General features: G+C 39.5%; 1 protein-coding gene across 1 annotated transcript in view; it reads left to right on the plus strand.

Moving 5' to 3' along the window:
- Positions 1-13,166, plus strand: part of LOC124165740 — a 29,107-nt gene that overhangs the window by 6,729 nt on the left and 9,212 nt on the right. The window contains exon 2 of the mRNA XM_046543227.1: positions 5,960-6,202. Within this exon, the coding sequence (XP_046399183.1) occupies positions 5,960-6,202 (243 nt within the window). The remainder of the gene's footprint in view (positions 1-5,959; positions 6,203-13,166) is intronic.

Below are 13,166 nucleotides of genomic sequence, written 5' to 3' on the forward strand. Positions count from 1 at the left end.
GCCCCAGTAAATAAGGTCCACTATCTATTGCAACAACCTGACTAGAATGATTTTACATTCAATATTTCATAAAATTTAAGCATGTAACTTCCATCTCGTTAACTATAGCCACCTAAAATTTGCTATCAGGAACGGAAACTTTAAGTTAATTTAATTAAATAATGGTTTCCGTAAAAGAAATTTCTGTTGAAGGATCTATAAAATGCATTTACAATCAATAAGAAACTAAAGTGCTAAGAATGAGAAATCCTCACCGCCCACGGCGAATGCTCGTGAATTTCTGCTTTGAATGCGTTGGCGAGGGATCAGCCTTACAATTGACTTTCTATCCAACATGAAGTTATTCATTTAATTCTCACTCGATGAAAACTTAAACGCTTATATTCAGCAATAAAATATAATTTTCATGCATCATGGATTCATCAAGATGGTTAAAGTGACATAAAGAGTTAGTGTCGATGTAAAATAATGAAGTGAGCACAATGTATGTCTCCGCCTCTCTGAAAATAGTGTCAAGGATTGAGAGTTTCAAAAGAGAACTGTGCACATGAGAGTGTGTTGGAGGGACATTCACGCACTCTCCAACCAGCCTAAATAACGTAAAAACTTGTTCGAAATACCCGCACTTTAAGGAGAAATTTCAAGAGACATTCGAGAATAACTTATTTTAGTTAATAAATATTACGTAGGCCAAACAATTAGCTCACGATTTCAGAAGAGAAAGTTGGCATAATTCATTAAACCTTCTTATTGCATTTCTCTAAAATATCCTGTCTAAAGATGGACACAGATTTATTTCACTTGCTTTGTAACTCTTTCTTAGCCAGAAATCCCTTAATTATGAGCATGCGACAATGGGTATTATACTTGTCGCCCGTCATGGAGAGGGTCTATAATGCAAGCGTAAGCCTTTTGATCACCTAGTCAGCAACAGCTTCCGTGAAAGGCCCTGTCAATCATTGTGAAAAAAATACTCATTTTTGCCAGTTGTTCCCATTCAGCTATAATCGACGTTGGACTGTGTTTTCAGAGAGCAAACTAAAGAAAATAAGAATGAGAATTTCAATCAAGTTATAATAGTCCATAAACGTTGTAAATTCTTAAAAATGTAATGACGTAAGGTGACGGATGCCTACGATGCCATGAGCCCAGCGCCACGGGTGACTCTTCTGAAAAAAGCATGGTACAGCTCAGTCGCTGAACTAACCAAGGAAAATTATCATGCGACGACACACACAAACAACGCATAGCAAATGCGAGCAGCTCAATCCAACGATGCTCTCTTATTCTCGTAAAACCTACCGCTTACTCGAGAGTTCAATAGAGTAGTTTCCTTCATCAAAGAAAACGAAAGGCACTGATTGCGATTCGTTACCCACCATTAGAGTATTCATAATATACAAATTATTTGGTTTGCGAAATCCCAATTTAGACGAGTGGCCATGGTCAATTTTAACCGCATTTGAAAAAGGCCAGATTGGCGCCCATGCGATTCCACTCCACGTGACGTCACAGGGACCTAGTTTCTATACGAGTAGATAGGAGTTTTATATCGTCTGAGATTACCAATGCATGCATGAGGCACAGATCTCAGGGAAACATCTCTTAATAATCACCTATTAAAACTGGCCGGAAAGTTTCCTTCGCTTGATAAGGAATAATAATCCTTATTTAAGCCAAGCGCTACCAGCTAGCAGGGTGCTCTTCTACCTGCTAGCATCCTACATCGTATCAGCACTCAAAGCCTTGCCCCAAGGTCACCTCACTTGCGGCAGCGGGAACCAGAACAACGTCACACGGAGTTTTCCCGGCATTCACACTTAGCTGTCGCGTTTTCGCGCGCTTGAAAATTTTCACTTATCTTTTAATCGCGAAAAATACATATCGTCATTTTAAAATCTAAATCGTGAAATACGTACTCTAGGAGTAATAATCTTTCAATTTAGGCATTAAAAAATTAATAGGAAACCACCCTTTTATTCACGTACATCACTGAATACACATTGAAGTGCTTGAACATAAAGTCCAGGATATCAATCGCGAAAAAAATCAATTTTCTAACTAGAATCCCTCGAATAAGCTCCAAGTGATTTAATGACAAATGCATTGCTTCCGCGTGGAACTAAAAAAACCCTGGAAATATGACAGCTCCCCTCTGCGTATGCAGATCTGTGATGACTAGCATTAATGATTATTGTGTACCACAGTCCCATCTTCTCATGAGGATTTTTCTACGTTTCGTAATGAATTTAGGCAAGAAAGTTGGCCCACCTATATTTTATTAAAGAAGTTATATACAATCATTTAGATATATGGCATAATTGAGAGAAAACCTGGTTAACTGGAAAATTGGACTTTTAAATAAAGTACGGCTATAATTCAATGTCCGTTTAAAAAGAGTTGGTAATTATTTCTTGTAGAGGTAATAACTGTGACTTGATAAAGAGGTATGAAATATATATACGATAAATCTCGAATTTATCATTCACGAGGCATGACGAGGTTCATAAGTTATTCGAGGGGAACCACAAATTCAAGCAGATCCCTCAGCGGACATGGATTGCTTGATTGTGTTCCACTGACTTGACATAAAAGTTGCAACTGTATCAAGTTCATCTGCCAAAGTATATCGTGAGACATGGCTAACATAAGAAGATATTTGGACTCATAAAACTGTAAGGTACCTTTCTCAGTATAGATGTATTGGTGGAGGGATCTGTCCTGGGAGTTGATAAAAAAAAGCTTCAAATCCAAGTTCTACAATAAAAATATCTCCCAGATATTCATGAGACCTGACGAATTTAAGAAGGCTCTCGAGAATTCAGGAAATTGAGCATTCGGGCAGCCTCGAATGAAATGGCAACGGAGGGGAGTGAGTCTGTTGAACACGCGTGCGGAGCGAGGGGAAGCGTGCGCTCCTCGAGTCGTCATTACGCGATGCTGAAGGACGACTGAGGCAGAGCGTGAAGATTCATATCCCGCGGAATTATGGGAAAGGTGGCGTGAGAGTGGGGTGGGGGCGTCCATCCAAGCGGAGGCGGATGCCGGAAAGCGTTGATGGGCGCCAGACAGAGAAAGCAAAGCATCGCATGCCCCATGCCGTTCTCACCGGGGCAAGGTCAAGCGATGTTTTTAATTACAAACCCTTCCACCGTGGGGCTGCAAGTCACCGGGCCCGCTTATTCGTGTGATGGATATTCTGCGACTTTTATGTTATCGATACGATATTGTTCATTCCGGAAAAGAGACTCTTGCCCTGCACTTCAAGTTTTATAAATGGTCCCCATGGCAATCATCTCTTAGTTTCATCATTTTTCTAAACATAATTTTTTTGTTGCTGTAATTCTTATTTATGTATCTATAATTTCTTATTTATATATACTGTAAATAATTGCAAGAAAATATGGCCAGTTTACTGATAGGTCTTCGATTGATAATAACACATTTGTTCATGAAATTTTAGCTCTTAAACATTTTGATGCCTGAAGCCAAATAACATTATTACTTTTCAGATTCTTGCTAATAGAATTTTTTACCCTTATCATTAATATTCTTTGGGCATTAATTCTTTTGGGTGTATTTATTTACATGAGCAATAAGGCATTTTGTTTTTTTCTTGAACTCCAATGAGCTTTTCAAATAAATACGCAGTCGACTTAATATTGTAAAGGGCAACTTACGAATACAGAGGATTGCATTTTTAAGAAGTGTATTGCAGTGGAAGCTATTTTCCAGGAGTATTTTAACAAACGGATTCATGTTTTCATCATAAAACGTGTAAATCATGAGAGGCAGAGAGAAATATCCTTGAATATGGACGTGCGCGACATCACGACTGCAGCTTTAGACAGAAATGTGCGTCCCCATTCAAAATCAAGCACATACTTACTTATTAAAAATGTGGCGTCACCACCTTGGCTATTTAAAATTTGTAAGTCTTAGATCTACAAGAGAAATTAAGGTATTTTCTACTTTTAACTACCTGAGTATTCTATGGAATTGAATTAAGCAACCATTCGAAACAGCCACGAACATCGCCGTCTCGGTGAGCGGGGAAAAGCGCCCATTTTTCAAATGTCTATAATTTGGACGATGGAATGCCGGAAATGTCTTTACATATTTCCAGGTCCAATGAAAGGCCTCTTTCAAGAGGATATTTGCGTATTCGAAATCAAATGGCTGCGAAACAGTTTCACAGATCACCATGAAACTAAAAAGTCAAATTTATGTATTTTTTCTTGCTGGACATGGTGGGTGAGGAGAGGCAGCTTTTAGATGAGATGCGGAGGAGACAGAAGGTATGGATGGATCGAGTGCTTAGCTGGGAGGGGATGTTGAAAACTGTGTTAGAGGGTAAAATGTTAGGTAAACGAGGGATAGGATGGAAAAAAAGGATGTTTAGATAGAGTGAAAAGGAGTAGGCCTTGTTGTGAATGGAAGAGGGAAATGGTTGATGGGGAGGGAGGATCCCAGAATTCTTCTCCAGTACTCCATGGAAACCTACCTTTATAGGTAAAATACAGTAAATATAGTGTATTTGTTCAAGGAAAAGGTATTTATACTATTTTAGTTATTGTAAGTGTCCCCGATGTTCCACTTGATTCACATTGGCTCCAGTAACGTGGTTTCTCTGTTTGCTTTATAAAACTAATTTCATTCAAGACAGAGGGCCGCGGTTTGATTTATTCGGTGGATGAAAAAATTGAAAATGAAATTAATTTAAGCGATTTTCTTTGAAACTCGTTCTTCACGGGCCATGGAACTGCACATCTTCAAGCAGTGTGTTTTTTTCTGAATCGGGCGGGCGATGGTCTTAAAATTATATTAGGGACTATTTTCCACCATTCACTAGTGCATCTTTTCATGCAATGTACGCCTTAACACGATGCATTTTGAAATACACTCTCGCAACGAACTTTAGGATAGAAATTCTTAAAATCACACTAGAAGCAGACAAAAACTCTCAATTTTCCTGAAATCGACGACAGCACAGTTCCTTGTAAACCAGTCATGGTAAAAATAAATAGAGATTGTGAATTATATCGGAGAGTGATTGGTGAGTGAGTTTTAAATATAAAACGATTTCAATTAGTATCGTGTAATCATTTATGTGAATAACTTTTTCCCTCGATAGATGATTACTAAATACTTGGGCCGGGATTTTGCTAATTGGATGACTGGATAAATAAAGAATTTAATTATTTCATAAATTTGGACCTCGAGACTGATATCGCAGTCACTATTGTTTTTCAATTATCTGAATTCAGCTTCGTGGTAAATTGGACGCGGATTTGGGAGTCAAACGGCTGGTTATATGATACCTTAACAGGCACATGTTAATGAGTAAACGAATGAACGTGAGAAATCACCGAGCAACCACCCGACTTGTAAGGGCGCATGAATAGAAAATAGACTTTGCCTTAATTAGGCTGCATTCGCACATGCTCCGCTCCGAATCACCACTCAAGTACTTAGGTGATTGCAAGCTGATGGGATAGGCCAGGCCTACGTCTGATGGGCTATGCTTATATTAAAATAACGGATGTTTCAAAAGGTATTTTAACGCTTCATAATATTTATTGAACAAAAATTACAACTATAAATGATACATCAAATAAAAGAGAAGCTCGAATAGTTTTTTTTTTAAACTCTGCCATATCACTTATCATTCATACCTTCAAGTCTACTTTAATAAATATTATGAAGCATTAAAACATCGCTATTCGTTTTGAAACTCCTAGTGTATTAATTGAGTCAGTCCACTAAAATTCGACCAAAATATTGGCAAAAAATGTGTGAAATAAGGAGGATAAAAATGCATGCAATGGCTCATTCAGAAGTTCATTGAACATTAAGATAGATAATTTTTGTACAATTTTATAAAATTTAGGCACCAATTATTTTTTAAAGTGTCCAAATCGATTTTTGAGCATATGCATGTATCGCTTGATGTTTCCAGAAGCGCGGCTTCGCCGATGCCCCGATCTACCACGCTCAGCCGATAGGGGCGGTGATCCACACGCCGGCGCAGCCCACGGTGCACCGAAGGAAGCCCAAGGAACCGCAGCAGGACTTCAGCAAGATCCCTGGCATCCCAGGGGTCGACTACCCCCTCTACCACGAAGCCCCCCCCACCAGCTTCCACTGCGGCAACGTCCCTGTCGCCCCTGGAATGTACGCCGACGTTGAGACCGGTTGCCAGGTAACACGTCCGCCATCCTTCTTTCTTATAGCTCAGGAAGATATCCATTACAAATACGTGACGCAACCTAAGTCTCTCACGAAGCCGCCTCCGAGTCTCCAGCGGCTCCTCATCTAATCTCTCCCTAATTTTAGAAGTAAAGCGTGGTTTTTCCTTGAAATGTAAGCGCTAGATTCGCGGATTAGATCTTTCTGAGAGAAAAAAACAATACTCTGCGTAATAAATTCAAGTGGCGCCAAGTGGGCGCCAACCCGTGATGCCCAGCCAACAATGCAATGCCGCTAGAGCGCTCCGCACATTTAAACACGATTTTTGTCTGTGTGTATACCTGACCATGTGTATACCAGTATATATGCTTACTCTATGCTATCACCTCGTTACCCTGACACATCTAGCTCCTACTTTCATTTCTCTGATTCTCCTCGCTGATGTCCTGAGCACTGAAAATGCGTTAACGTGCTCAAGTGAATTATTATAAAATGCTCCTTGAAACCTTATGAATGCATTAGCAGGAAATAATAATCCTCATCTTATTTCGTTCATGAATTCGTACATTTCGGTCCTCCAAAATCGTTGGCGCATCGTCGTATGGACTCGTTGGCATTGATATGAGGTGTAGGGGGCCATTGGCGTAACTATGGGGGGGACGAGGGGGATATATACCCCCCCCAAAGCCTCAGAGAAATAAAAATAGTATCCAAAACTATTGTCTAGTTTTGACATACAGTAAATTTTAATGTAACCTTTTAATGAAACCCAAATTTTAAGTGCCATAATTATGTAAAATGTAATTTGCAGGCATGGAATTTTTCCAAAATTTTCCCAAACCGGGGGAGGGGAGCAAGAGTTAGCCCTTCCCCCTCCCCCCCCCAGCCCAAAGCACATTCCTAGTTACGCCAGTGAAGGGAGCCACGATATTACGTCTTCAAACTGCGCGATCTCTTAATGCTCAGAGCAGGCGCTGGTGTTTTTCCACCGCCCTTCCGCTGATGTCGATGAAATGCATTGCGAGATGCATTAGTGATCTAGCTAATTTTTTCATTTGCGGAAACCGGAACTTGGGACTTTGAATGACCAAAGTGACCTTAAATTCGATCCTTTGCAAGTCCACTACACCTGTTTAACCATTAACTGTTACAGTTTTGAGTCCCATAAATGTCAATTATTCCTCTATATAGTCATTGAAGTGAGGAATTTCATAACGCATGAAGCCCATCAGCATAGTTTGAAGGAAAACAATTTTCTCTGCACATCTACATCGCTACCTAATCCATCACTTCAATTTTTCCCCATTGAAAGATATTTTTACTTCGTTTATTATATAATTTATCCACAGGAGAAAACAGAAAAAAACAGCTCCAGAAGCCCCACAGATAATTATGAAACAGTTCATCTCAAATTACTGCCTAGTGAATACGGCCCCTTAAGTCATTTTTACTTACAACTTTTCTATGACTGAGAAATGAATATTTAAAAAGTAGAATAAATCATATTAAAGAGTCAATAAGATTGCATTAGGTATGAGCCTGGGTTAGGAACATCTGGAATCTGTAATTTTTAACACAGATGACGTCGAGGACTTTTTTATGGCCCAAGATTGTTTTTTTTTGGCACCGACGGCCAGTAAACAAGAGATGATTGCGTCTGAAGCAAACCTTTCGCCCTCTCCTCGCGTGGCGGATACCTGCGCGGGAATTATTACCGGTACTTAAGGCGAACTGAGTGCGTGACCGAGTTTTATATATCCGTGCAACACTTTCAGACGAACGAGAAATGAGAGGGGATTGCGTCACTCACCCCTCAATCGAGACGGAGGGTGTCCACGCAGGTGAACGCAAACGAATCGAACCCCACCCCCTCGGATTATAAACGCACCATTCTCCGTCCTATTAATAACGAAGTAACCAAACCAGGAAGCTAAATATTCACAGCAGACAAAAGTTAGCGACACGCGTTTGATCAGGAAGTCCCCTTTAGATTAAAAACTGATTTTATAAAGTTTACTTATCAATAGATCATCTTCCTCAAAAGAAAACATCAATAGACTCATATTACCAGTGGCGCAGCGAGGGAGGGTAGGGGTTTGTGGGTTAAAACCCCCCTCAGAGCTCAGAGAAATTTTAAGTTTAATCCATTTTACTTAATTGTATTGATATTACTAATAGAATAGTGTAATAATTAATAAAATATCCCTCAATAAGCCGTATAACTCACCATTTTGAACCATTTATCTTAACATTCCGCAATTTATTAATCTTGCACCTGCCGCTTATCCTGGTGGGTATTCCATACCCCCACACACACCGGTATTACTTGCACCTAACCCCCCCCCCCCCAGCATTAATTCCTAACTGCGCCCCTGCATATTAGAATCGATCTGTGATTACCAAGTTGATTCCTTAATTTCCAAAAGATGTAAGATGCAAAAGCAGCGATTTTTATTTGAGGAAATATTAAAATCGAAATGAGTGGGTAATAAATCTTCGAATGGTACTAGTGCGTGTCCAGTGTCCACGCTTATGCTATAGTCTCCCAATCGCTTCGTCATTGGATACATCAACTGATCTAATCAAAGGGATGGCAATCCTAAAACATCTTGGTCAATTGAGATCAAATTAAGTTTTAGTAAATGTGGCCGACAAATTAACTATTTAGAAAATAAGCTCGATAACATTATAACAAGGAGTTACTGAAAATTTTCGTGAATAGTTTTCGTGAGTAAGGAGATTTTCAGAAAGGAAAAATTAAATACATTGAAATTTCCTAGACAGTAACACAAATAAATTTTCCGAAAAACACGTATGAACTACATTAATATGAAAATAAAATCACCAGTACTGACATTCAAGTTAATTTAAAAATCACCGATGGTGGGAAAAATATTTTACAAAGAAGGTAAATTTCTTTTCGCATCATAGTGTTCAAGAACATTCTTTCCTGAGAAAAATCTGAGTGTATGCAAATTTTGAGCTTAAATCATATGATTCATGGCTGGCGTAAATAAAATTCAGAGTGAGTGATAAAATGCAAATAAAAATGGCAACGTGATCGAGATGGTGAAACATTAAAAACGATGAGTTAAAAATGTTATTGTCTGTTGGAGACCAAATAATCGACGTGAGACTGGTTCGAGTAGACGCGCGCAATATGGGGAATGAGTGGCGAACGCCTTTACATTTATTTCCACATTCGCGTCGACTTGAGACGCGAAACGAGTGAGCATAAGGTGAAATTTCGCGGCATTCACTTTGCTGATCTATTGAAAGTGCGAGGAATGGAGCAGCATGCTGATCGATCAGCAGTTACGCGGAAACGAGGCGACCAACTTAGAGGAGACAGGAGAACATGGTGTCGTAAACACTCTCGCCAACCAGAAATATACGACAGAAGGATAAATTCAAACATTGAGAGATTAGCTTGTAGTCCCCTCCCCCAAATCCCCTAGATAATCGTACGGAAAGCATTTCTACCTTCTCTTAAATTGTCAGGAAGCAATATGAGGAGCATTTCACGGTTAATACGGAGGGATAGAATGGCAAAGAAAATTACTATTGAAATATTGCGTCGACTAAGATCTCACAATAAGTCTCGAGCCCAGGCTCTAGCGAATAAACAGTCGCGCGGCAATGAGAAAATTTAAAACGTTGGAAAAATGGAAAATTTAGAACTGATTATTACGATTATAGGTACCATTCAGTGGCGCCATCCATGGGGCCTGAGGGGGCCCGAGCCCCCTTAAAAATTCGTTACAGGAGTGAGTAAAAATGTGTCAGCTTGTCGATTTTCCCCGGAGTGTCCAGAATCGAGGTTCGAGTTATCAGGGTTCTTCTGTTGACCATTCGACTCTTCTAAAATGCTTAAAAAAACTTAAAATTCACTACTTATAAAAATTCCCGGGGCAAGATCCCCGTTTGGGCCCCCCAAATATTTTTTGTAAGTCGGCGTCCCTGGTACCATTTGTAAGAAACCATCGCCTGGTTCTGCTTCCACCCGTTCCAATGCAGAGAAAATCCTTACTCCCTAATAAGCTAGAATCTTCCTTTCCATCGCCTGAGAGATAACTATGTACCACGCGTTAAACTTTATATTCAACTATCAAAACAAAAATTTACACACGAAGAATATGGAAACTCGCAGAATAAAATGACCTAATATTTTATCAACATATAACCAGATATTTTCAAGAGTATTTCACCTTTTTCATCCATCAAAAAATGAATACTTGAAGTAATTTATTCACATTTAGCCGGCGAGTAATCAAAATTTTAACACGAATTAAAAAAGAAAATTGTCAATATGTTCACAAATAATTAATTATTACAAGTGTTCTATCACAATATGAGATAATTTTTAAAGATTTATTCAGTTAGATGTGAAAGACATAAAGGATATTTCAAGACAATATTACTGCAATTAATAGCAAAAAACCTGAGGCTTATTACGGTGCGAAAAGACCATAAAATCATGGAAGAAATTGAGAATGTAGGCGGCTGGACCTCGGCTACGAGAACACAACCATGAGCAAGCACGCTGGAATACAAAAGCCGCCCGGCGAGGTGAAAGGCCTACATTCGCGCTCATATAACATTACGCAATACGGCGAGAAGGTGAACTAAAAAAAACAAGAACAGGGACAAGTGAGGAGGAGGGCCTGTGGGAGGAGGCTGACTTCTTAAGCCGACAAACGGCTTTTGAGATCTTGGGTGTGTCCCGAAAGCACTTGTGGAAAAAGGCCCCTCGGCATATTATTGCACACAGCTGTAGTAGGGTAGTAGTGGTCTGCCCCATGGCGACCGAAAGAAGGGATATGGAGCAGCGAACCAGACTCCCCTCCCCCCATCGTGGTTAATTTCACATCATATGCCACTTCGCCACACCCTAGCTCCTACGAGCACGCTCTCCCGCTGATATGCTGCAAGTGAAACTACGGAGGGAATTTAAGGATTGCGACCAAGAATTCGGTGGGAAAATAAAAGATCAAAAGACGGGTCTGATCAATGGCGCAGCGAGGGGGGGGTTTAATTTCAATTTCAATTAATTTATTATCGTGGGCCATTTGGCCCATGAGATAATTTACAAGTGCACAAAAATTCAGTAAATATCATTTGACAAAGGTTCAAAGAAAAAAAAACACTACATCAAGACTCAGTAAATACAAAAAATAGAGAAAAAAAACTAAAAACAAAAACAAAATATAAACCTATCCAAGCATATACATACAATTGCATCCCGAATACGGATGCCCGGGTATCTAGCCACACAACATTTTCAGACATATTAAATACATTTGAAACAGTATCGCAATTTATTCAAAGGAAAATATTCAGGTGTAACAGAAAAACGTAGGACCAATAGAAAATTATATCATGAATACAGATACCCGGGTATCTAGCCACACATTTTGGGGGATGAAACCCCCCCAGAGCTCACAGAAATTTTTAAGTCAAATCTCTTTTACCTAATTGGATTAATATTGCTTACAGAACAGTGTGAGGATTTATAAAATATCCCTCAGAAGGCCGTAAAAATCACCATTTTGAACCATTCAACTCCAAACATTTCTGGTGGAGGGCCCGCACCTCCCGCCTATGGCAAGTATGCCATACCTCCAGTGCACCCCAGTATTAGTTGCGCTTGAAACCACCCCTAGCCTTAATTCCTACCTGCGCCCCTGGGTCTGATGGTCGTATAATTAACTGATTGCAACAATATTGTATGTTTTCATGTTGATTATTTCGTACCGATATTTTGTTTTCATTAAACCTCGTACGAAGACTTCGACGAAATTCATTTATTAATTAATCAATTGATAAATTTGTTATTGCAATACTGAAGCAGGAAGTTTCAATGTTGGCCTCATTCTCTGTTTACTGCGCAGCCACCTTATTCACTTGAATTTGCGCGGACGGGCGACATGTCTGCGCAGAATGACCCACAAGTACATACTCTCATTTCCAAAAGCACGCAATCATTCCCATTCACCGCAACTAGAGGCATTCCACAGGTTGGGACGGGTGGCTAATTGACACCCCTCCCGAACTTCCCAAATTGAACTTTCCACTCTCCACGCGAAACAACTCAACTGGACCCCCCCCCATCCCGTGGCTAATTTCACATCACACGACACCACCACACCCATAGGAAACGACCCCACAAACAGGTGAACTGCACGTGAAACGGCGACCGAATTTTCCACGTTGATTGGCCCGTGTGTGCGCAGTTAAAATTTTTATCCACTTTTCTGGAACATCAAATTTCTTGCGTAAGGTCAACCGCAGAAGCGTGTATCACTTTGCGTGCCATGGACGTAATATTACGTCCTATTAATACGTCTGAAGATTGCCATGGGCGTAATATTACGTCTTTCTATTTGATTGGCTTTGTATACGTGAAGTCGTAATATTTCGCCCGTGGTACTTTTTCAGTTTACTGCTTAATGGTTCTGGTTTTTCAAAAATCAAGTGCTCGATGGAAAAAGAGTTCACTTTATGTCTTGAGGACGAAAAGTCCTCAGTAGCTACCGGCATCCTTATCTTAGGCCACTTAGTGTGAAAATTCTTTTGCGGAAAGAACCGTTCGTTGAGGGTGCAGTAACCCTTTTTGTCATCCAGGATTTATAATGCTTTGATTGTAACAATGCTTTTTTATGATTACCATGCTTTAAATAGTTCAAATTGAGTGTAATAAAAAATTATTATGCATATTATGGCGGTACATCATATGTTGCAACCTTTTTTAATTTTTCAAAAACAGTAGGTTGTCATTGTTAAATTATATATTTAAAATTAGCCATGAATGTTATTCAACTCATTCATAAAGAAGAGCAAAGTCCATTTTTTCTGAAATACACATCGATATAAATATATTTTTGATTCTAATGTTTTAAAAAATGTACAAATTTAGTAAAAATGGCTGGATTTTTCAGTAGGGCTTTAAAATTAGCAGCCAGCACTCTCTGTATCTT

Source organism: Ischnura elegans, chromosome 9 (assembly GCF_921293095.1).
Source record: "Ischnura elegans chromosome 9, ioIscEleg1.1, whole genome shotgun sequence".
NCBI classification, from domain to species: domain Eukaryota; kingdom Metazoa; phylum Arthropoda; class Insecta; order Odonata; family Coenagrionidae; genus Ischnura; species Ischnura elegans.